Below are 24,576 nucleotides of genomic sequence, written 5' to 3'. Positions count from 1 at the left end.
GTAAAATGACTAGAATACCCTCGAGCCATGGAAAATAACTGAAATACCCTTATATCGGGCAAAAATGACCACAATATTCCTGAGTCATAAAATGACTAAAATACCCCCATGACTTAAAAATTAATCAAAATACACAGTATCAGATAAAATGGCCAGCTACCCTATATCTGGTGAAAATGACCGAAATACCCCTATATCCAATGAAAATCACCAAAATGCCAATTAGTCTTGAAAAATGACTAAAATACCCTTATTTTCTAGGGACTCTCACATAAAAGCATTTAAGGGCTGCCTGTTGTAAGAGAGCAGCCACACAGGCTCCCTTTCCGGAGATTTTGCCTTGCTCATTTGACTCATCTGAGGTGGCTGCTCTCTCTTGCAACATCAAAATCAACAGCCAGCAGCCAAATACCTGTCTGGGAATGTCCTTAGCAAATCCCAATTTCTAGATATATTATATTGCTATGCTCACCATTTCAAAAGAAGAAGAAAAAATTATATTGCTATGCTTTTTACACGGTGCCTGACCATCAAGTCCCTTGTGGGTGGTACCACTCTTGATGTTTGATCGAACAGTAGCTCACTTTTTAAGATGCTGCTGTTGGCGGATACGAATACTTTCACTTTTAGTTTTCACTACGGAGAGACCCAAGGTTGCCCAATACGCCGATTTCCTTGTTTGTCACCATCTCTTCAAATGTTCGTTCCTTCGCGTCTTAGACAAGGTGGGGGATATCTGAGTCAATAGGGCCATATTCAAAAGGGAGATAAGTGGATTGAGTCCACAAGGGCCTTGACGGTCGGGCACCATATAATTTCTCACTTTTTACATATATCATGGACATGAGGCCTGGAGTGGAGTTCGATTGACAAAAATTACTCGCGTTGCAATTGATTCGTATCCAAATGCTTCGAAACTTGTGTTTATTTAAGCAGATCAAAGGCGGTTGGACCCATAGGTCAATGGTTGACGCTTTGTATCTCAACCATAGGTGCAATACCAGCTTGCTTACCAAAAAAAAAAAAAAATACATCGTTGTTGCCAAACCATCACCGATCGAGAACTCTCACCCGCACGATAAAAAAAAAAACAACTATTGTGTTATTACTCCACCAGGTCCACATTGTGGGCCCTGATCCGGATAGTGAAATTATTAGTGATCCCATCCGTTCTCATCCGTGTATAGGCAGAAATAGAAACAAGTGTTAACAGGTCACAAAATTCCAACGGCTGTTTTTCGTCAGATGAGAAACAACAGTGGGATCTTGCTTTTTGCATGAAACGTGTCACACGCAAAATGACCGTGCCTGATGACGAGGCTCTCCATCAGCCACGTTGCCTCTGTGCACTCCCCTACACTCCCACGTTTACATCAATGCAAGAACCCTCTTCCTATAACTAAAACCTCAGAGAGAGAAAGAGAGAAAGAGAGAGAGAGAGAGCTTAGTCTGGATAGGAAAGATGAGAAAAATGGCAAAGTGGGCTTATATTGTAGTGTTTTTAGTTGTCTTCTCATCGATGGCAATGGTTCTTGGTTTGGAAATCCCTGTAGAAAGAGCGAAGGAACGTGTCGAGGCAGAAGCCGAGAACACTAAGCAAAAAGCAGAGGAGATGAAAAGTAAATCCGCAGAAACCATGGAGAACGTAGAAAAGGAAGACCAATCATGGACTGATTGGGCAGGAAAGAAGATCTCAGAGTAAGTATCAATTAGAGGGTTCCTTTTCCCCTTGCTGTTTTTTTTTTTTGGCTCTGATGACTATTTTTTGGACTAGAAGTATTCTATTCTAGGTCGTAAAATTTGAGATGGTGCGTTTGTTTTATTCTTCATTTTGTTTAGGGGACTTGGAAAGGCCGGGAATGCCGCAGAGAAGGACAAGGTTAAAAACAGTGCAACAGGTATGATATGAAAGTGTCTATTCATAAGATCCCATATATAATAGTGGAGGTAGTTTTAAATTTAATCATGAAACCCTATTTACATCGAAGTTCATATGAATAGTCTTATTTGCATATAATGTTATATACAAGTAAGGATTATTATAGTTTTATTTCAATCTTACTTGCTTCCAAAGTGCCCTTAATCTTATTTTCAAAATTAGAATAAATTTTGGGGGTATTTAGAAAGGTCCCCTCTCTTTTGCCTTGGGGAGTCTTCACTTCGTATTGGTGTTACAGAAGGAAAAGATGGAGCTGTGGATGCAGCTAGTCGGGCTTATGAGCCTGCAAAACAAAAGCTTGGAGAAGAGAGAGAACGAGCATTTCAGGCTTGTGAGGAGGCGACACGTAAGCTTGCGGAGGCGTATGAGAGCGCGAAAGAGAGCATGATTGAGAAGGCCAAGGCTAACTTAGAGAAGGCCAAGGTAAACTACGAAGCTGCCAAAGAGAAATTATCGCAGGCCACGGGCGATCTTGGTTCTACGATGAACTTCAAAGACGGTGAGCTATGAGAATATGGTATGTTGTGTGATCCTTAGATATGAGGGCTCCACTAGGCACTGTATATTGAGTTGTTTTTCTAGCCTTTTTTTTTTTGGGATTTCCGTGAATTTAGCACTCCTTGTTCTTATCGTCTGATCTATATGTTTTCCTTTATTCACTCTGCCTCCAATGCCGTACCAGGGGTTGCCTTATTGTCACGATACAATTCTATAAATGGTTGGATTAGACGGTACGAGTGGTTGTCATATTACATTAAAGTGGTTAATTCCTTGCTTGATTGTCACGACACACCATACAATTCTATTTCTAAATCAATTAGAGCGAGGCACAAAATGATGAGAAATCGTTGGATTAGATAGTATGAGTAGTAGTCATATATATTAGATTGAGGTGGTTGAGTCCTTTATAGTATTTCATTATTCATTTCACTTCGTCTCACTAGAAAGACCGGGATTACATTGATATCTGCGTACTAAGCCTATTGAATAGGCCAAATCTGGCCTAGTGTACAATATCGTATACATCAAGTTGCCTATTGTCTGAGCATACGGAGCACGGTGTCTTTTTTCTGTCATTTACTTTGACATTAACTGGGCAAGTTCCTGTCCACCACCAAGGCATTTTGTGCAGGGTTACAATTCTGCATTTCAAAATATTTTACAACTGAATTCAAGTGCTTTTCTTGGATTAAACATAACAATATATTCTTCTTCTCAAAATCTACCAGAATAATATATTTAGAAATAGGGTTTTGCTAGGGCATTTGTTAAGGTGCAAAACCCTTAGAAATGTCAAAAATGGCTCCATAGGTTCTTGCTTAGTGGTTTCTAATTTCCGATCAGATGAGTGATCACTGACCTTTTCGTCTGCCCCCATGATCTGTTCCGTGATTCCCTTCCAGTTCTTGCTTGGATTTGGTCAAGACATAAAAACCATTTCCGGGCAACACCGGTGAAGGACATTTGAAACGACAATGCCATTTGCTCAGGAGACAATCCTATGAACATCTTGAGTGCCATTTGCTTGGGAGACAAGCCTATGAACATCTTGAGTGCCATTTGCTTGGGAGACAAGCCTCGCGGTCTTGACAACCCTATGAACATCTTGAGATAAATGAGTGCATCTGGTTTTTTAATCTGACTTTTGGACTTCTAGATGGTAGAATCTTTAAAAGTAGTAAACTAGAAAGTTGTAGGTATTTTTGTAATGTTTCCGAGTATAGTTACTCAAAAATCGGATAGGTGGAAACAAAGAGGTGGCAGTTTTAGTGGTGGACTATGTATGTGGGTTCCCAAGCTTAGTCAAATTTTGTGAGTTCCAATGCAATTTATTATATGTAAGTCCCTAAGCTAGGTAGTGAATGAGCTTGAACAGTTTTTCATTTAAAGGGTTAGAAACCATATGTGGAAGGATATTGATAAACCTATGTAATTGATAATCTATCAATTGGGTTGAGCATTTTCTTCTTCTTCTCTTGGTTGAGTTCTTCTCGAGCAACTTTTGAGAGGATCGTAACTAACATTAGATCTTTCAATCAAATGATCAAGGGCTCGAAATTGACCAGATTCCTTATTAGTACCATCCTCGCGCTGACCTACTGTCAATCCAAGTTTGGAAAAATGGGTGTCTACATGTACTTATTATTTGTTGGAAAAATGGGTGTCTACATGTACTTATTATTTGTGCCAGTGTTTAAAAATACTTATTATTTGTGATTTTGTACAAAATGTAGAGCTCATTTATGTTTTGGCTAGATTATCAAAGTCTCAATGGAGATTTCTTATGATGTTGCTTAGGATACCTAAAGGACTCACGAGGACTGCAACAAAATTGCAAATTTGTGCAGTTATTATAAGCTTAAAGGAAATAAGTTATTATAAGCTTAAAGGAAATACTGAGGGGACGCTTCAAAGGGGAAAAGAAGCTTAGAGATTCTAAGGGAAAGGGGAAAAGAACACCAAGATTGTTGAATGCTTTTGATATATAATTTTTTTTATTTTGGTGTCGATTTGTATTGAAGTGAGCTCTACACTGCCTTCGGCCGTGTATCTCCCAAGCTTCCTAACATTGCTCTTATCCATCCAATTGTGGCCAACAAAACTAAGGTCATTCAAAATTCAACTTCAACACTTAGATTTAAATTCAAAGTTTTAAAATGCTCCATCTACCACATTCAAATTAGAACTGTTCAAACTTTTAAATTTTTCTCTTTGTTTTCAGTTATCAACAGGGAAAAATAAAATCTGAGCATGGGTATATGCAAGTATGCAACTAACCAAAACAGCAACCCTACAAGAGCAGAAAAGCAAATGCAAAACATAAAAGCTGGCACACCACAGACTCTCTCTCTCTCTCTCTCTCAGCAATTTCACCTTTTTGATTTTGTATGTTAGTGTTTGTGTGTGGGTGTGGGAATATATTAAGAACTCAAAGCAAATGGGAAGATAATAAAAAAATATAAATTACAGGCTTATATTTTTGTTAAGCAATCTTCCTTACAAAACAATATTAAAATGGTAAACATGAGATCTTAAAGAAGCAAGCAGTTTTTTTCCGAAATCCCATAAGAAATAAAGATGTCTAGAAGCCTGAAAGATGGACAGAGGTGGGTAGGGACAAAGCCAGGGCCATACCAACAACACGGTGAGGCAGGTTTGGTTTAGGGGGGACCTATTAAAAAAAACCAAACCATATGACAGCTTTGAAAAGAAGGATGGAGATGTTGATGGATGCTAGGCCCTAAGGCCAGCAGGGAAGAAAAATGAGGCAGATAAGGCCCTGCAGCTGCAAGGGTCATAGGTGGTGGTAATACCAAGGGAAAGGTGGAGGGGAGAGAGACCCAGGAGCTTGCAATGCTAGCACCATTTAATGCTAGTATCTTTGCTGCAAATGGGAACAAGGTGATGGTGATGGTGAAGAAGAAGAGCCTGTATACAGCTCATAGAGAGAAAACTAGTAACAAGCTGAGAAACGTAGAGAAAAAGAACTAGACGGGCTTAATAGAAATAAGACTAATGTTTTTGTTGCAGCATAGGAAGAAGACACAACAAGACTCAATGAAAACATCAGTAATTCATGTTAACAACAATGTCAAAAGATAAGAATGGAAAAAAAAAAAAAAAATTGGGTGAGAGAAACCTTTAATGTTGCTGTGGATTACTGAAGGCTTCTATTTTCTAAAGCTTGATTCATATTTTCTAAAGCTTGTTAAAACATCAGTAATTCATGTTAATAACAATGTCAAAACATCACTAATTTATGAATTAAGGTTTAGAAAATAGAAACCTTTAATGTTGCTGTGGATTGAGGCTTCTTTCTCTCTAATCATCAGTGTATCTCTCATTTACAACTGTTGCTTCTTCATGGCATGCTTGTTGTTGTGCATCCATACCTTAAGCACCTGTCTCTTTATGCCAAGCTCGGAGCATAACTGTTGGACCACTGCCTCATCTTCCTTCTTTATCTTCCACCCTACCTTCTCTGCAAACTCCATCATCTTCTCTTTCTGTTCCTGTGTAAATTTGGTGCGAAAACGCTTCTTAGTGAGCGCGAAAGACCGGGGATAAGTTGAAGGCGTTGCGTTGAGATCCTCACTAGAAGACTCAGTGGCTCCACCACCACCAAAAGCCATGATCATTGATGGGAACGGCGGCCGGGGGATAACACCTGGGCTTTCAGGCAATCCCAAGCTATTGAATTTGTGATACTGTTGAGGGGGTGGAGGTAATAATTGAGGAGGGATTCGATTTTTGGGTTGACTGTTGTTGTAGGGGTAGAAGCTATTGACGGGAGATTCGCCGGCGACTTCTTTCCGGTGGAAGTTCCGGTGGCAATCGCAGGCCGCGCATTTTAGGGCATCGAGGGATCCTTCCTCGCCAGCCGGCATGAATTCCCCGCAACCATCGACGACGTGCCCGCCGATGCTTGCGGCGTGATTCTTCAGGCATTCCCGATACCTCACGGCGGCGATCGTGGCCGTTGGATTCGACCCGTCTGCGGGGATATGGGAGGAGACTGGATCTGGGTCTGGGTTAGGGTTTGGGACTCTAGTTTGGGGTTCATGGTCTAGGGTTAGGGTTTGGGTAGGGTTGAAGACATCCTTCCCGTTTCTTCCAGTTGGTATTGATGAGGAAGTAGCCTTTGATGTTGATTCTCGAATGGGAGGATTATAACCCAAGGGGATTGGCATGTGTACTTTTTCAGGCTGGCCTCTTAAGTCCATTAACTCTACACTAATTTCACTAGTTCATCTCTTTAGCCAGAAATCAACTAAAAAGGAGACAAACCAACCCAAATAGAACTGTTTTCTGAGCGTGTTGCTGCTAATCTCACCAACCCATCTCTCTAATTTCGACCATTTCCATAATCAAGTAATACAGACAATTACTAGATCCAGATGATGAACAAAATACTAGATCTGATTAGAGAATTGTTAAGAAACCCTTAACGAGATGAAACTCATGGGACCCTCCTTGCCTTCTTTAAAAATAAATATACGAGAGTCCCGCAAGTAGACAAGCTAAAACAGTTTTCTATTAATGGAATGAAAAAGAGAAGGGTTGCTGTGTAGTTGCTTGGTACCATCTGTCGAAAACTATGAAGAAAACGCATGGGTTATCTTCAAGTTGGGAGAGTAAAAGTATGTAGAATGAATGGGAGACGAGGAAATGCAAAAGCACCGACAGGTAATGCTGCTCTTTTTTCCCACGCCCTGCAAAATGGTCCCATCCCTTATTATTGCATTGTATTTTGTATGCATTCACGCATACTCGACTTGATGGGACGCTGCCTCCTCTCCCCCTTCACACTCTCCACCCAAAGTGCACTCCTCCACTGTTGCACTCAAATAATCTCCTCTCGGCAGAGACACCCAAGAGAAATAGAGATTGCAAATCCCAAACCTAAAAGGCCCACACCACTTGTTTTGTTGGTATGTCAGTCTCTTGCACTATTATAGGGCCCCTTGGACTCCGCCCTAACCAAAATGGCCTCTCTCTCTCTCTCTCTCTCTCTCCTTTGGAAGTTTTTATCAGTGGCAGTGCGATGTGTAGCACAGGCCAATTGAAGTGTCTAATCACTGTCCTAATTAACCTAATCTTTGTTTTTTTTAGTTTATACATATCTCTTTGTCAAGAAAAAGTAACCTACGCCACCCACACGCACCAGATTCCTTACCAACACTTATCCATTTAATTCCACGCCTTAATACTAATTAACTTATTAATCTCCTCTTAATCCTCCACTATTGAAACACCACGATACATAGTTACATGCTTGAATCATGATTTCTGTAAATATATATATATATATATATAAAACGAGACCTCTCATGGGTCTTTTAATCGAAGCCACCATTCAGATTTTAAATTTTAAGTAATCTTTTTAACCCTTTTTTTTTTTTTACTTTTCTTACATTTAGGGCTCTAATTATTAATGGGAAATGATATCAGCCCTCCAATGTTTTGATAATTCCGCTCCAATCAGAAAGTAGAGCTGAAATATCAAAACATTGGAGCGTGGATATCATTTCCCTTATTAATGCATCAAAAATTTATAATCGTGCATGTATCTTTGCTCAAACTAGGAATCGACACTTTCTATGCCCGGGTAATTTTTACTCACTTATTTCTAGTACTCCGTATATAAAAATCAAGAGAGTACATTTCTTAGGAAACGTAGAATCATGTCACCATTAATAATGTTCAACCCACGTACTGTATGTAAATACATATTGTATGTCCGTACATAAGAAATTAATGTTATTTACTCTCTTCAGTGGAATTCATTGCAATGGTTAGCATCATGGACTTTGGTGTGCCATTTTGGCAGATGCTGTAACAGAAGGCTGTCGGGGGTTTTTTCTTCTTCTTCCAAATGGTTAGGTATAAAACCAAATACCTTGTTAGAACAAGGACCAAGAGTTGGATGAAGAAAAGTGACTAGGGATTTTACCACAACTGTAGTTAAATGCCCTTATAATTCACTCCCGTACTAGTTGCAGTCCGGTGCGATGCACTGGGCGTATCGGTTGAGATAGAGAGAAAGAGAAGTATCGTTTGAGTTTTGACTCTTGCTTATGAATATAAAACGTGTTTGAGACAGTAACAGAGAAAAATAAGATGGGTTGTCTAACCAAATCAGTCAAACATAAATTATCAACAATATAAATATCGATAAATTTATTGATTAAGGCATTAGGAAACATGCCATATAATTTGGAAAGAGTAACTCTTGAAATTCAAATATACGTTTTTTAAATAAGAGAATGCAAGCGTTCTTAAATTTCGGAGTGCCACGTGGGAGTGCTAAATAAGGGAATGCAAGCGTTTTTAAATTTCGGGGTGCCACGTGGCGACACCCTAGCTTACCACATTCGGCTTTATAGATATAGATAGATAAGACAGATAGATACCATGGATCGATTGAAAAAAATATTTAACAATATGAGGAGTGCCATTATCAAAACTAGTAAGTTCTGATATCATTACCTCATCACATTAACGAAGAAATGAAAAGACACTAACACTAAACATCAAGAGAACATTGATTTTCCTGTGATTTCTGGTCTCTATGATAAATATAACTAAGCAACAAGTTGTTTTTTAATCAAATAAGACTTGTTCTGCGATATAGTTATTGAAGGGCAGTCTTATCTACACTCCCTTGTTCTGATAGTGTCATTCCTACCCTTATTAATTTAGGGAAATGTTATCAGCACTACTGTATTTTGATAATCACACTCCTCATTTTATTCAAAGTACGGTTTGGCCCGCACCATAGAATGATCTAAACCGTCCATTAGATGGGCCACAACCTAAATAGTTTGTGGGCAATGATAAATTCCCACCCCCTGCAGCACGCATACGCACCCCTTATGCCATGATTTGATGTGAACAGTGCTCAACTTTAACGCTTTTCGACGTCAAATCAAATTATAAGAGGTGCGTATGCATGCTGCAGGGGGTGCGAATTTATCATTGCCCATAGTTTGTGCCCCAAAAATCATTTCCATAGGTTGATCCTAACTCACCGATCTATAGAGGGTTACGATCGACCCTCTATGAGGGTTAGGAGCAAATTATGGAAGCCTTAATTTAAATTTTCACTTCTATAAATTTTAATATCAAGATGCATGTAGGTATCGAAACATGGAAGAAAGGATAGTATCACTTATTAAAAATGCCCGATTTATTTGAAAATTTATTTAGGGGATGATCTCCCCCACCCCCCTCCTAACTTTATTAGTTTAAGTTTTAAAGGCAAAGAAAAATGTTAAAGGAGGTGAATTTATCTTCAAGTGAACCATTCTCACAGAAACCGTTAGGAAGGGAGGGGCGGGGAGGCCAACAATTTCCCTTTATTTATAGTCTGCCTTAATAGCCACGCAGATTCTGATGTAACCTTACTATTTTCCGTAGTTGCATCACTTCATTAGATGCCTGTAGATTTATTATAATCTAATTCAGATTTAACTATAATTAAACAAGTCGTAATGTTTGCAAGTAGGGGACTTCTCCATGCAGAAATTAGCGATTGAAAAGTACAAGTATAGAGGCAGGATTAGTAGCAAATAGAAGCTTAGCCATTCAAAAAAAAAAAGGGAGAAGCAAATAGTAGCTTAATTATATGATGGAATTAGATTAGTAGCAAATATAGCTTAATTATATGATGGGATTTCCTAGGCAATTTTGCGGAAAGCCATTTCCCAGCTCACTGTTGTGGGAGAGAAAAGCCACATAGGCTGATAGGCTCACTTTTTAGCAGATTTTGTCCGCGAAATGGCTTTCCGCGAAATTGCCTAGTTGATTCCTCGGGTACCTCATCAGCTGATGAGGGGCATGTACTTGTCATTAGGGCCAAAACTGTTTTCAAGAAATTGTTCATTTTCAATTTTTTTTCGCCCCGCCCTATCCCACTCATTGGGTGAATCTAAGCTTCGGATCGGAGGACTTGAATTATTATTTTTCTCTAACCATTCCTTTTGTGTTTCCCCAGTTTAAATATTATTTTACGAATTTAAAACTCCTTTTGTATATTTAAATTAAAGAGAAAACTCATTTTAAAGATATTTTAATATTTAGTTTTCTTTTCTTATATAATTTATATAGGAAATTAATGGTAAAAGAGCCCCGTGCCCCTTGCCCATTGACAAATTGAGAGCTCCTTCTCCCTTTGGCTTCATTGGTTCACGTCTATCTGTTGGGCTCAGGCCTCTCTTTTTTATTGTTATTTGTGAAAAATATTCAAATTGAGGGAAAAATATTCAAAGTGGCCTACGCAAAATTGTTCCATTGATCGGCCCCACTGCTAAAATGTCAGATCCACCACTGAAGGCAGTTTTTATTTCACACGTTATTTGTAGGCCATTTGATTAGATAGCATTAGTTTTTTTCCTAGCTAAGGGCATGTTTGGCTGGCAGGAATTTTTTTTTTTTACCAACCTCTCATCACCGGAGACACTAGTTTTCGAGATTTTGTTTCGTGGTTTTTAGTGACTTCACCGTCATATCTACTTGGGGATGCCAATTTATCATGGAAAAAAAAATTCCTGGCAGCCCTAAGTCATCAAATATTGTAGGACATACCATACGTACTGTGACAAATTGACGACATGGGTAGGCCCAATTTAGTCATATGCCTCTAGGGTTGTTGGAGTGTCCTAGGTGGGAGTGTGGGGCATAAGCACAGGCCTAATTTTAGGGGTTTCAAAAGATCCACTTCGGATCGTATCCACTTATGTCTTGGTCATAATACATTCAAATTCCTTATCGGTTGGGTTGGATTCAGAGAGTGCCTCAGATCCTGCTTCTCGTGTCTCGGTCACTATCCATTTCAAGTCAGACCGTCCATCAGAATGTCCTAATAGATCCTACTTGCACTGAACATAAATGAAATTCTCAGAAGATAGAGAGAGTAAGGGCGAGACACATTGGCGGCGGCGTAGTGGATTAGAGACTTTGGCTCAATGGATATAAAAGAGAAAAGAGTGACTATAAAAGAGAAAAGAGTGACTTAAGAGAGATGAATGACAAAATACTAAAAATAGGAATCATTTGAAAAAAAAATTTATGCCACATTTTTACAAACATATCCCTGAAATAATACTTAAGGTAGTAAAAAATTAGAGGCAATTTTTGTAAAATTCAAAAATAAATTCAGATTTAGACTTTTGTTTGTTGTGTGGATCCGATTGAGAATGATTTCCAATCCCTTGGTTGGGATCCAAAATGTGTCCATGGATCCTAGTAACTTGCCTAGATTCTGTTCTTCTATGTTCGGATTCAGATGGTCCATAGTCTGGTCCTTCCTAACTTAGTCGACATGACACATAAAGTGACAGAGTATGATTATGTGTCACATGTCCAAACTGATGTTGCCAAAGTACAAAACACCTTCATATTTTTGTAGGAATTGAGAAACATGAGGAGTATTTTGAATATATGATAGATACATAATAACAATTTGGGGAGTGATAAATCGACTCCCCAAATTGATGAATCGACTCCCCATGTGTCTTTCTCTCTCCTCTAGGTTAGAGAGAGAAAGAAGAGAGAGATAGACACATGGGGAGTCAATTTATCCATTAGGGGAGTCGATTTATCATTGCCCTATTTTTTCAGTTTTCGATCTAATCCACTGAAGTCTTCATCTCCCTCTCTTTCAACTCAAGCGTTTTTTGAACATTTAAATCCTAAAACCTGTCTTCTTCATGAATCATCAATGTGAGCGTGTCATTTTTAACGGTTGCTAGCATATGTGGGTAGATCACACTCTAATTACATACAATGTGTAGTCGCTTTAGATGTGATTGTGCATATGATGTTGTGTAACAGCCTACTACATCGTTTTTTAGCATATATGTGCAACAGATATACATAAAATCATTTTAGATTGGTCACAACAAACAATTGTAATTTTTGCATTTATTCCCTTTGCAAGGGACTGATACCAATTGTAAAAACACATAGGGGTGCCTTGGATCCAGACTGTCCGATGGATACTCTGAGTATGAATTTTAATGGACTGGATATGGTCATACTAGATAGATACATGGACGTGTTTTTTATCCTCATCATAGGATCCGAAATTTTTTAGGATCGGATCCGGACTTGCAAAGAAAATCTGATGGATAGTCACAATCCGAATTTTTTTTTTATACAAAAATACCCTTATAAAGTATGTAATAACATATGTACGTTATTTCCAAGGTATTTGTGTAAAAGCAAACAAATTTCACATTTCTACGATTTCTTGATTCACTTTCCTTTTCCTCCATTTTTATTGATCGATACATCTCTTCATCTTCCTCCTTCGTTTTCTTCACGTAACCCTAAACCACCCGGCCAATCCATTTAAGCCATCGCTAGTTGCTCACCCATACTCTAATCCACCAGGCCACTCCATTCTGAAGAATTGAAGATAGTCACAATCTTGGCCTCCTTATACATTAGCAATCTTTCCCTTATTTTTGGCTTTTTTCTCCTCGAAAATGCCATGTTGCATGTGGGGAGCTTTTAGGATACACTCTTTTTATTCGACTATGGGTCTCCATAGCAGCATTCAAGTGAATAAAATTACGGTTTAAATGTTTGTTTTTTCCAAAATTTGTAGAGGAAATGCCAATCCTAAATATTCACAAATTGATAGCTTCTCCCGGCTCCAATTCCCGGGCAATTTCATTTGCGAATTTTTGTAGGGAAATGTTATCAGCACTACTATATTTTGATGAGGGCACTCCTCACTTTATTAGAAGTACGGTATTGCCTGCACCATAGGATCATCCAGACCTTCCATTAGATGGGTCACAGCCTAATAGGTTGTGCCCCAAAAGTTATTTCCATAGGTTGACCCTAACCCTCCTATCTATAGAGGGTTAGGTTCAACCCTCTAACATACAGATCTGAGAGTTAGGATCAACCTATGGAAATGATTTTTGAGGCACATGCTATTTATTCTGTGGCCCATCTAATGGACGGTTTGGATCAGCCTGTGGTGCTGGCCATACCCTACTTTAAATAAAGTGAGGAGTGCCCTCATCAAAATACCGTAGTGCTGATAACAATTTCCCTTTTTATAAGTTTGGTAAGAAAGAGAATTGCTGACAATTTGGGGAGATGATATTTTCACTCCCCCTGGATTACGCATGCGCATGCGTAATGCAGGGGGAGTGAAAATATCATCGCCCACAATTGAGTGGTCAATAATGAAACGTGGCAAAAGAACAACCGCGCGTTGGTCATCTCTCAAAGTCCGCGCCCTAATGAGTCGTACCTATTCCCAATTTCACACAGGTGTGGGCCATATCTTCTGAGTTGTGAGTTGTCAAGGTACCCTATGCTGAGCCCCCTTTTATTTGGCTACTGGTGCTGTCAGTGCCGTGTTTTGATAATTACACTAACTCACCAGCTGTCACAGGTTTTTACAAATTTACAATTCCAAATAGGCGATAATTGCGCTACCATGTTGATAATGAGACAAGCTCACCTTGTATTTTATTATTTAAACTGCTGTTAAAAGCTAATACAATTCCTCAAAAGCTACAGCAGCCGATATAAAAGGAAAAGACCAAGTGGGTCTGTGTAAGTATCAAAATATGGTAGTGAACAATTCAGTACTTCAGTAGCCTTTCAAAAAAGCTCACGAAAGTTAATTAAAAAAGAAAAGATAAGGTGAGTTAGTGCAATGACGAAAACATGGCAGTGCAGATATCAGCATCCATTATTTATTATGATTTTAATTTCCAGAATAGAAGCCGTTGCGTACCTAATACACCACAGGAAGGGCACGCAAGATATACTTTCCGAACCCAGCTATGCTACCCTAGATGTGCCCATGCGTATGCTATGTGGGGCCTTGTACGCTCGAGGGGCGCTGGATAACCACGTGTGCAAATATGAACGTTGAGATGATCGAGAAGAGGACAAGACCAAAAGGTTTGAAGTGCTGATGTATCGGCGCCCCAAGTTAGAGGAAGGCTCCTGATGTAATTAGGGGTGGTTATTCGGTTTAAACCGAACCGAATTAACCGAACTTGTAAAACCAAACATATTTCGGTTACTATATTTGTAGAACCGAAACTGAAACTGATGAGGTGAGCAACCGAACCGAACCGAAAACCAAAAACCGAATTCAATAAAAATAATCAGAATTCCATTTTTCTATTTCGGTTCGGTTTTTAGTGCTAATCAGTTTCGATTTCAGTAGAAAGCATAAAATAGATTCTTTTGTCCCATACATGATTCCATTGAGATAATTTTACAAACAATTTATCTTCATGACCACATAGAAAGTATAAAATTGATTCTTCAAATCTTTATTTTGAAATCCCAACAAACCAATTTAAAGTAGAGAAGACATATATACCTGGTGGAGGCAAGTAAAGAAGGGGAGATGCGAGATGTTTTACGAAGGTGTAGCAATCCCCCTTTCAATTAATGGATTTGGGATTGAAGAACCGTTGTTGAACAGATGAAGATGGATGCACATAGGTTTTTCCCCAAATCGATTTGATGAGGAAGAGCCAAAGCCCTAGCTTTTGGGTTTTGGTCAGAGATGAGTAGATGGAGATGGAGACCGGCAGACTTGCGGACTCGGAGTCTCAGACTCTCGGAGATGGAGACCGGCGGATGCCCGGATCTAGAGAGTAGAGATGAGAGGGAACCCTAGCTTTTTTGGGTTTCGGAGAGAAGACGGGAGAGGAGAAAAAGCCCTAGTTTCAATCGTTTGATTAGACCTTTTTTGGCTTTTTTTGCTGCTGTGTAAAAATAAAAATCGATTAAATGACTTAATAGAAATAGGTTTTGTGTCAAATATTTTACCGGACAACCTCTTCTACAACTAGTAGTGCCACTATGGGCTGTCCCAAGTGGAAAAATGTGGGGTATCAACCCAAGTTAAGAAAATTCTTAATTTCAGTTAATATTGAAATTTCGGTTTTCAGTTTAACAGTAGTCTTTTCCTTTTATAACCGAAACTGAAACCGAAAACCGAAAATCTCATTTTTCTAAACCGAAACCGAACCGAACCACTCCGGAACCAAACCGAATGGTTAATTCGGTTTCCACCGATTAATGCTCACCCTTATTGATGTTGGCACTACCGGTTTTAATAATTGCATAAACACACCTTGCCCTTGTCCTTTGTAAATAGCCGTCTTAGGTTATTACATGCATGGTTTTAAATTTCAGCCAAAATCTGAAATTTTGGTTGAGACCAAAATGTACAAAATTTAGAAATGTAAAAAATTTCAATGGAAATTTCAGAAATTTTGGCCGAAATTTGGATCAAATAATATATTTTTTTATTGTTTTACAGAATTTTGGCCGAAATTACTGCAAAAAAACCGACATTTCATTGATTTCAATACTTTTTACTGAATTTCGTCCGAAAGTTGGGTTTCAGCAAGGTCCGAAAGTTGGGTTTCGGAAATCGAAATTTAACAACTTGATTACATGTACATACCCCGAGTAGTTTCAAAGGCTCCTTTGCCGATTCACTTTTCTTTTGCGTGGGTAATATGGGGTTTGGCAGGACCCCAACCAGAATAGTATTAAAGAAAATAAAATAAGCGGTTACAATCTTACATAGGACCCCTTCAGAGTCCGATGATACAATGGAGTGTAGCTGAATTGGAGAACAAGGAATAGTAGAAAAAAATCCCTTTACATGGACAGTCTATCTTAGAGAAAAAATCAGCTGCTTGGTTTGCTTCTCTCCGGCATGGGAGATAGTGGGATAGTTGAGCGAGAGTTTCCTTCATTTTACAAGGGTTGGAAATTTCCGCTGTGGACTGGGAGACATGTTTTGAATCACACAAACAGCAATGAGAGAATCTGATTCAATCCACATCTCATGAGGCATTTCCCATTTCACACTTGCCACCTCACCCGCTGTTGAGAAAATCCGTCAAGCAAATCCAATCCGATCGTGCACAAATAAACTGAAAAAATAAAAAATAAACACAAGCCACAACCTTTTCAACCGTGGGAAACAAGGCAACTTTCCCAACCTCGGACTCATGGACCAAGACCGTGGTGAACTGTGTACGCTTAATGAATAATGAATTGTCTGCTTTGCTTCTTCCGAGCCAACTATTTTGAAGAGCTAGATGAATCTTGTCAAACCACCTTGCTCTAGGATCTTACCTTATTAACACAGGGGCGTACTAGCGGTTTTAGGGGATTTAAGGGCTGATATTCAAAGTGGCTTTGAATATGGATTTTGGCGGCAACAACAAGCAAGCAGCAGATGGCTTGACTTTCTCGGCAACGGGACAGATCCGAGGCAACAAAATAAAATTTTATTCATCAAAAGCTTGTTAATAATTTACAATGGTGGATATTTATAAGGCTTACATGGACGTTTCCTAATGCCACTAAAACTGTTCCACTTTGGACGTTTAAATCATCCCTTTGGACATTTAAATCAAAAGAACTCCTATAATTTTTCTAAATTAAAACTCTAAAAGATCTCGAAATCCACTTTTCTAGTTGTGCTGAAGCCAAAACTTTACTATGATTGGCTAAAATAAAGAAGACTCCAAATAAAACTCTTCACTCAATCCTAAAATTCCTCTAACTTTATACTTTCTAGAAAAACTCCTAAAAACTCTACATATTGGACGTCCAACTCTAGTAATCACAAGTAAAAAGAACCCTATTAAACCTAAAAGTCTTTATTAGTAGTATTCAACTTGGGCTGTTGATTTGGACGTTGTATGATATCTTCCAATCTGGCCGTTGATCTTCTTAACCTTGTGAGATGCACCTGCATCACTTATCATGTGCACTAACTTCTTGAGCCTGCACACCTAGTTCCTCTTTGTAGCTTAAAAGCCTTCGATTGTTCTATATAGACCTCTTAGACTGAATAATGAAGAACAATGTTCTTCGCATCTATCTACCATAGAGTCCACCCAAGTATGTTTGTGAGAGCCACATTGAATCACATAATGGTACTCAAGACTAGTGGATTGAAAGTCTCATCATAGTCAAGTAGGGGTGCAACTCGGGTCGGGCCGACCCGACCCGACCCAAGGAAGCCTTTTTTCCAACTTGGACCCGACCCAACCCAAGTTTTTAAGCTCACAATAAAAAATGTCGGGTTTCACTTGGGTCGGATTGCCCAAACCCTCAACCCGAACCGACCCTACTTTTTTTCGGGTTGAACCCGACCCGAGTTGCACCCCTGTAGTCAAGTTCATGCCTTTGGTTATATCCTGAGAGTAATGTGTCCTAGTGCCAGTCAATAGTCCCTTTCTTCTTGAGTTTATAGCCCCATTTACAGCCTGTCACTTTTCTGTCTCACTACTATTTCGATGTATTGTTTCTATAAATGTATTGTTCTCATAAAGAGCAACATTTCTTCTTGTATATAGCTTCTATTCATCTCTCATCAATGATCATCTCAATGAAAGTCGAAGGTTCAACAAGGTTACTTCTATTGCTAACACTTTTTTAATCAATTTTGGACTGAATTCAATTTTCCAAATCCAAAACAAACAAGGCGAAAGACCTTGTTCCTTTGGATTTTGAGTCCAAAACGGATAATGGACTGGAACCAATTTGGAGTCCAACAATCAATTTTGGACTCTTCTCATATTCCAAAATCCTAACTACCCGGGTTTATATGAAAGTTACTAACCACAAACCCAAATCTAAACCAATGAACCGGGTAACATAAGGGCTGACTATATGTAAGTGCCTATACTTTTTGGAAAACCCATCTTTCGAAAGGGTTTGTGGCTGGTTTCCCATTGAGAGAATCGTCATGCCTCAACCCAGATAAGAAATAAACGCAAGGTAAAGCGTGATGTTCCATATGTATTGAACGAAGGTAGGGCATGCTTCCTTCGAGAGTCATGGCCCCATCAAAAATTAATATATATTATTTGTGCTAAAGCATTTGAAGCGAGACATGCTTTGTACTTATTTAAAGGATTTGTGTTAGATTTTGAGAATTGATTTTGGGTTCAAAACTGATTATTGCATCCAATAATTTTGAGTTCAAACCTGATTTGTGTTAGATTTAAAAGTTGCATTTAATTTTGCGTCCAATAATCAGGTTCGGACCATAGTTAGCAAAACTCCGTTTTAAACTCGCATTATTTTTTTGTAAAAAAAAAAAAACACGTTTTATTGGTGTGCTTTTTAAAACTATTACAGCGAATAAAACTAATCGTTTTTTAGACAAACATTTTAAACGCATTTAAAATGCATTTAAATTGGTTTAAAAACATTTTTTGGCCAAATTTCCAATTTTACCCTACCATATTTGTAAATGACAAAATTCTTAACTCATTTTCTTGTGTTTCCATTTTACTGACTACGTTCATTGAACCAGTACCGTATTAAACTCGAATTTCTACCGTCCTGTTTTTTGCCAAATTACATTTTGCTAGCTATGATTCGAACCCAAAAATCTATCCTCATCATCATATCCTTTGATCCCACGGATTAGCTAGGGAACTTGCAAGCATGCCCTTAAAATATGCGACATATATATATATATATATATATATCTATATATATATATATATATATATATAGAGAGAGAGAGAGAGAGAGAGAGAGAGAGAGAGAGAGAGAGAGAGAGAGAAAACCCGACATTTGGGCTCTTGCGACATGCCCTTAAAATATGCGACAGATATATAATTCATTTCACACGCCCAATCAAGCCTTATTCACTGAGCTTGTTAGTCAACTAAACTAATTCTCTGTGTCTCCGTACCCAGCTGCAAAATAATTTGATAAAAATGACCATTGAGACAACATCGTGAACATTCGAATTCAAACATAGATTGTACTCATCGTCATCATTGGGCTCAGTTGGGTGAGAGGTTGCATGCAAGGAATTCCTTGAGGTGCTTATTGTAGAGAAGAGGTCGCTCTAACTGAGCTAGGTGACCCGCGTCCTTTAAGGCATGCAATATAGCTCTCTGGCCGAGTTCCCTGCAATCACAAGCACAGATAGCTAGCGAATCAGGGAATGTACTCAAACAAGGCTAACAAGCGTGTTAATCTGCTTTGGCCTCAACCCAGTCCTAAGAGGAACCTTAAATCAATGGTTTGAGGAGGGCATAATGTTCCTCAGAAATCATGTGGGTAAAATCCGATCCGATTGTGCATAAAGAAATAGAAAAGAAATAAATCACAAGATGCACGCATTGAGATTTTAAGTGCTTTGGCTAAGCTGCTTGCCTCTATAGGCTAGAACACCATCTTCCACTATGAGAGAGAGAAAAATGTGAGGATTACAACGGATTAATCGGAAGCCATAAACCGGTAAATATTCCTGTTTAACTTCTCAACCAAGACCATACACAAAACAAAGAGAAAAGACTTCCTCTCAAATTCTCATCAAGTGAGAAATTTCTAAGAATCTCTCACCCTCATCCTCTTAAATGGAGGTCTTAATTTATTCTCTCTTTTTCTACCTTTAGAAAATGTCAACCCCAAGGACACGTATAACTACGTCAAAAAAATAAATAACACCATCTCTAACAGCTTAAGCTTTTTGGAGTAATTGGTTGTTTAACATGGTATCGTATATAGGTATTTGCCTCAGGGCAGGTCAGCAACTCCATTTTAAAGATCCACTTGTATGGCCAACCGAAAAAAATAGGGGCCACACTTGAGATGGGGAGTGTTGAAGTATAAATGATTAAATAGCACCATCTCTAACAGCTAAAGTTTTTGGAGAAATTGGTTGTTTAACAAACTAGGGTACACAAAAACCTAGTCCGACTCCTAGTCAAAGTAAGGTGGCCAACTCTACTTTAGAGGAAAACAAGACACCAAAAACCCAATCAGTACTTGGATCATTGGATGGATAGACGAATGTCGAATCTCTTTGGACTGTTCTGGGTCCTCTATATAAAGCTCTTTTATTTATAAACGATGGTTGAGACAAAAATATTGAACGACCATTGCTTTAGAACACTTGAGAAGCTTAAATCATTTTAAACAAAGGAGGAGAAGCTTAAGGGTTGTTAAACTTACTCCTTCAGCTTCTTGGCAACCTCGAAATTGAAAATCTGGTCGTACTCTCCCCACAACAGAAGTATGTTCTGCAGTATATGTCAAACCATGTGATAAAGAGGCTTCATTTTCTTCTATAGACAGTAAAATCGTTAAGTCAGGTGAAGCAAAAGTAATCAATCTACCTGCTGGAAGTTGAAGTGGACAGCATCCTCGTCATTAATGACCGACTTTTGAAGAAGTTCACCTCTTTCCTGTCTGTAGCTAAACATAAGCTGCAACCATCAACCATCAACCATCATCTACCCCTTCAGAGCTTTAATTGAAAGATAAATACAGACGTACGTGTTGGGTTTATAATATTACCCTATTATGTTCTAATATAAGCCCAATAAGATAATAGACAAGAATAGTGTGCCTGTTTGGGCTAGAGCCCATTAACCTATTAAAACCCTGGTGTATCTCTATATATAGGGGCTGGAGGCAACAAACTTGGTATTCCAAACTAGATACCTTGGGTGTAATGCTTCAAGCAACCTCTTGCTTGACCCAATTACTCTAACAATACGTACAATGTTTCTATGACTGTAAAGGTACTCCTCTTTTCGGACAAGGTATTAAAATGAGAAAATTACAGAATACGTGTGATAGTTTCGAGAAATTTTGGATTTCGGTACTTTTGAAAACAAGCATAACCCAGGTGATTCTTCAAAATTGGGTGGAAAAAAAGACCCTAATACCCTTTTGACATGATCAGAGTCCTCGTATGTTGCCCTTTCTGATGGATAAGAACGTCAATCATTATTTTTAAAAAATTTAAAAGATGAGAACGTCAATGCAGGGGGAGTGACAATATCATAAAAAAGCGTCATAGTTTCCAACTTTTCACGTCAAATCAAGTATGTCTCTTTTGACTTAGAATGGCGACGTTATTGAACATTTTATTATTTCCCACGTCTCTTTTGGCTTAGAACGCCGCCAAATTCTTGAGTACACCGCCGGATTCAAGAAGCACCTATCGTTCAAAGATATCAAGTACGCTACCGGATTCTAGAGTACGCCGCGGGAATATCGAGTATGCTGCCGAATTTTCTGGGTTCAAACATGTGTTCCAAACGTATCGAGTACGCCACCGGAATATCGAATATGCCGTCAACTTCTAGAGTACGCCACTGAAATATCAAGGGGTGTAAGCGGAAATAGAGTGTACGCATGCGGAAATAATGGGTACGCCGATGGAATCTCATACATATAGGCGGTATTATTAGAAGACATCACCGTTATATATTGATGTCCACGTGTCGTGGATCCTACCGTCTATGCATATTGGCGACGACCAAGATTTAAACAAAAGTGACTCGAGTTCAAAGAAAGATTTCAAATCCAAACCAAACCGGCTGTGTATAGAGGCGCCAACGTTTCAAAAAGTTTTTCAACACGTGTCAAGCATCCATCCGTCTCTAGTTATTTCCGACGGCCAAGATAGAAACGAACCCAAGGTTCTGTCGGTTTAAATACACATTCAGGCGAACCAAAAGAAACCTTGTGAAGCGTGCCAATTTAACAGGCAGTAATGAAAAGAAGATTTTTGTTGATGTCAGAAGGGTATCGAGGTCTTTTTCCACCCGATTTTGAAGAATCACCCGTGTTTGATGCTTGTTCTCAAAAGTACGTGAAATCAGTAATTTCTCGAAACTATATCATGCATTCCCTACTTTTCTCTATTAAAATTATCAATAAGCTAGCATGTCTCATCAAAAAGTGCCTAGTGATGTGAGATATGCAATTAAGAATGATCCTATGGTTGGTTCTCACTTATATGAAAGTGGGTTATACAGCTAGTTAAAGTATAAATGATTAAGGGAAATGATATCTACGCCAAGGTGTTTCGATAAACAAGCGCTCCACTTGTTTGTCGTGTAGTATTTAAAGGGATTTCAGAGGATATTTCGGTTCTCAAAAAGCTCTTTAAACCCTTTAAATACTACACGACAAACAAGTGGAGCGCATGTTTATTAAAACACTTGGCGCAGGGCTGCAACAGGGTCGGGTTGGGTCGGGTTTTTCAAAACCCTAGCCCAACCCTGGATCCCATTATCTTGGCGTTGACCCTGAGTCAGGGCCGGAAAACCTCAACCAATTACCCGCCCTACAGGGTATTGTGCTGGCCCTGGCCTGCCCTGATTGGGCAGGGCCGGGCCGGCCCTAATTGACCCTAGTGCAAATACCTGTTAAGAGTGCCAAAAATAAAGCAACCACTTATCATACGGAACAAAATGATCAATAAACAGATAAAGGGAACAAGATAAGACAATATGAATTCAACAACTTGCGGGCAACAGAGACAATTAATAATAATAATCTAAAGAAACATCAATCCAAGATAATAGAAAACATGAACCCAAAACCCGCCCGACCTGAGTCAGGGTAAAAAAAAATGAACCATGACCCGCCCTCAGGGTTAGAAAATCCAACCCTGACCCTGTTCGGGCTCAGGGCGGGTCAGGGCTGACAGGGCCAAACTTGCACCCCTACTTGGCGCATATATCATTTCCCATGATTAAATAACACAACTTTAACAGCTTAAACTTTTAGGCTAATTGGTTGTTTCGCACAACCCATCATACATGTGGATAGTTAAATCATTGATTTGGACCGTCCATATGCTGGGCCCCAATGACTTTTTAGGACCTGTTCGTTTTGGATACTAAGCCCAAAACTGATTATTAGACTCAAAAGAAAGAGAAGTTATATGATGGCGACCGTCAAAATAAAGGGCGGAGAGGGACAAACCCTCTCTCCCTTGATTTTTAATCCAAGGGAAAGCACCGTTTTTTACTTTTCCTTGGTTCAAAAAAACCAAGGCAGCAGGTTTTGTCTCCTTCCGCCCTTTACATATTGACGGTCGGGCATCATATGATTTCTCCAAAAGTAAACACAAGTTTGAGTCCAATAATCAGTTTTGAACTCAATATCGATTCTCAAATATCTAAAACAAGCATGTCTTTATATAAATTAATGATTTTGCTCGTTAAGGAGCATTTCAATGCCATTGGAGACATCATTTTACACATGTTATGAGACTTTTTGTCGGAAAAAAGCGTAAAATGATGTTTCGAAGAACATTAAAAAGCTCCCTAAAGTGTGCCTTAGCAAAACACATTAATTAATACTGATGGTGATGGTTTAAACCTTAAGATAGTCTTGGAGGAATCGGTAGGGGAACCATATATTGATGTGAACGCCCGCACTTAAGAGATCGTTGATTCCCTCAGGGGTAGTAGGGAGCAAGAGGTCCGACACTGATGAGAAGCCCAGCCTTTGAAGCAATGGGTTGATAATGGATTTGGTGTTGTTAGCAAGAGAGCCTGTTATGACCAGACACGAGACAAGCTCTGGGTGGAACTGCGCCATCTTGAACGCCAAGATCGCACCATAACTGAACCCAACCACGCCACATTTTTCCACACCCAGTTTCACCATGGCCTTAGCCAAACACTCGGAGTGGAACTCTACAGACCGGTCTGGGCTCGAAGTGGCTGAACCATAGAAGCCAAAGAAGAGAAGGTCTGGGACATAGACATTGTATTTTCCTACCAAGCCTAACACTTGGAATGCCCATGTAAGTATGCCTTCTCCGGCAAACCCATGAATCAATAGCACGGATGGTTTCTTTGATTTTGTCTTTTTATACTTGTAATGCCCACCGTTGATCATCTGGGATGGGACCCACATATTCACCACTGTTCCCGGTTCAATCTCCACAGATTGGGGCCTCAGGCCTGTTACCAGCTTAATCCCCTGGTGCAATAGCCATATCAAAAGCCTCACCACGTTCACCATCTTTTGATTGTCCCAAACTCTCTTTCTTTCTTTCTTTCTTTCTTTCTTTGTTTCTCAATGCTGTTATTTATGTCGAATGGCTCTGCTTGGGTTGGGTAGGGAGCGCTACAACCATGCAAATAAATGCTGCATAAAACTTTACACCCACCAAACAACTGGCTATGTTTTCTCTTCTTTGGACCACAACCGTTTTAGAAGGAGTCCTTGATGCGTTGCTAAAGCTATGTTGTTAATTCTGCTAAAAGCCTATGTTACGCTTCTGTAGGGAGCTGCAACCATGCAAATAATAACATTATAAAACCTTATAACCACCC

The 24,576-nt window shown here is 39.2% G+C and overlaps 2 protein-coding genes, 1 long non-coding RNA gene and 1 pseudogene across 6 annotated transcripts; 1 reads left to right on the top strand and 3 right to left on the bottom strand.

Moving 5' to 3' along the window:
• The first annotated feature begins 1,414 nt into the window (after positions 1–1,414).
• Positions 1,415–2,673, top strand: LOC143892627 (uncharacterized). Of its 2 annotated transcripts, none has more exons than XM_077397362.1 (3): positions 1,415–1,698; positions 1,831–1,898; positions 2,178–2,673. In XM_077397362.1, exons 1-3 carry the CDS (start codon positions 1,463–1,465, stop codon positions 2,447–2,449), a joined length of 576 nt encoding a protein of 191 aa, XP_077253477.1. In that variant the 5' UTR covers positions 1,415–1,462; the 3' UTR covers positions 2,450–2,673. The 2 variants fall into 2 exon arrangements, with proteins under 2 accessions (XP_077253477.1, XP_077253478.1); XM_077397363.1 differs by having other exon boundaries at positions 1,417–1,698; positions 1,840–1,898.
• A 134-nt stretch (positions 2,674–2,807) lies between these two features.
• Positions 2,808–7,441, bottom strand: LOC143892626 (zinc-finger homeodomain protein 2 pseudogene; annotated as a pseudogene). 2 transcript variants are annotated; one of them, XR_013255560.1, is made up of 2 exons: positions 5,727–7,441; positions 2,808–3,081 (listed from the first exon to the last, which is right to left on the bottom strand). The product of XR_013255560.1 is annotated as a zinc-finger homeodomain protein 2 pseudogene, transcript variant X1 (transcript). The 2 variants fall into 2 exon arrangements; XR_013255561.1 differs by lacking the exon at positions 2,808–3,081 and adding an exon at positions 3,110–3,534.
• Positions 7,442–13,993: 6,552 nt separating this feature from the next.
• Positions 13,994–15,186, bottom strand: LOC143846710 (uncharacterized). Its single transcript, XR_013234822.1, has 2 exons — positions 14,805–15,186; positions 13,994–14,419 (listed from the first exon to the last, which is right to left on the bottom strand). It is a non-coding gene; the product is annotated as an uncharacterized LOC143846710 (long non-coding RNA).
• A 3,845-nt stretch (positions 15,187–19,031) lies between these two features.
• Positions 19,032–24,320, bottom strand: LOC143892625 (uncharacterized). Its single transcript, XM_077397361.1, has 4 exons — positions 23,612–24,320; positions 20,605–20,694; positions 20,441–20,508; positions 19,032–19,390 (listed from the first exon to the last, which is right to left on the bottom strand). Exons 1-4 carry the CDS (start codon positions 24,260–24,262, stop codon positions 19,264–19,266), a joined length of 936 nt encoding a protein of 311 aa, XP_077253476.1. The 5' UTR covers positions 24,263–24,320; the 3' UTR covers positions 19,032–19,263.
• Positions 24,321–24,576: the final 256 nt, after the last annotated feature.

This window comes from Tasmannia lanceolata, unplaced genomic scaffold (genome assembly GCF_043159265.1).
Source record: "Tasmannia lanceolata isolate RefF3 unplaced genomic scaffold, GAP_Taslan_0.1 ptg000015l, whole genome shotgun sequence".
Lineage (NCBI taxonomy): Eukaryota > Viridiplantae > Streptophyta > Magnoliopsida > Canellales > Winteraceae > Tasmannia > Tasmannia lanceolata.
This window is presented reverse-complemented; position numbering and strand designations above follow the sequence as displayed.

What these genes read in the sequence shown, in the direction of transcription:
- LOC143892627 (XM_077397362.1), top strand. Translation starts at nt 1,463, where the DNA reads ATGAGAAAAATGGCAAAGTGGGCTTATATTGTAGTGTTTTTAGTTGTC. An exon ending in GCAGGAAAGAAGATCTCAGA is followed by an intron (nt 1,699 to 1,830) that starts GTAAGTATCAAT and finishes TTTATTCTTCAT; the next exon opens with TTTGTTTAGGGGACTTGGAA. An exon ending in GGTTAAAAACAGTGCAACAG is followed by an intron (nt 1,899 to 2,177) that starts GTATGATATGAA and finishes TTGGTGTTACAG; the next exon opens with AAGGAAAAGATGGAGCTGTG.
- LOC143892625 (XM_077397361.1), bottom strand. Translation starts at nt 24,262, where the DNA reads ATGGTGAACGTGGTGAGGCTTTTGATATGGCTATTGCACCAGGGGATT. An exon ending in TCCTCCAAGACTATCTTAAG is followed by an intron (nt 20,695 to 23,611) that starts GTTTAAACCATC and finishes TGATGGTTGCAG; the next exon opens with CTTATGTTTAGCTACAGACA. An exon ending in TCCACTTCAACTTCCAGCAG is followed by an intron (nt 20,509 to 20,604) that starts GTAGATTGATTA and finishes CATATACTGCAG; the next exon opens with AACATACTTCTGTTGTGGGG.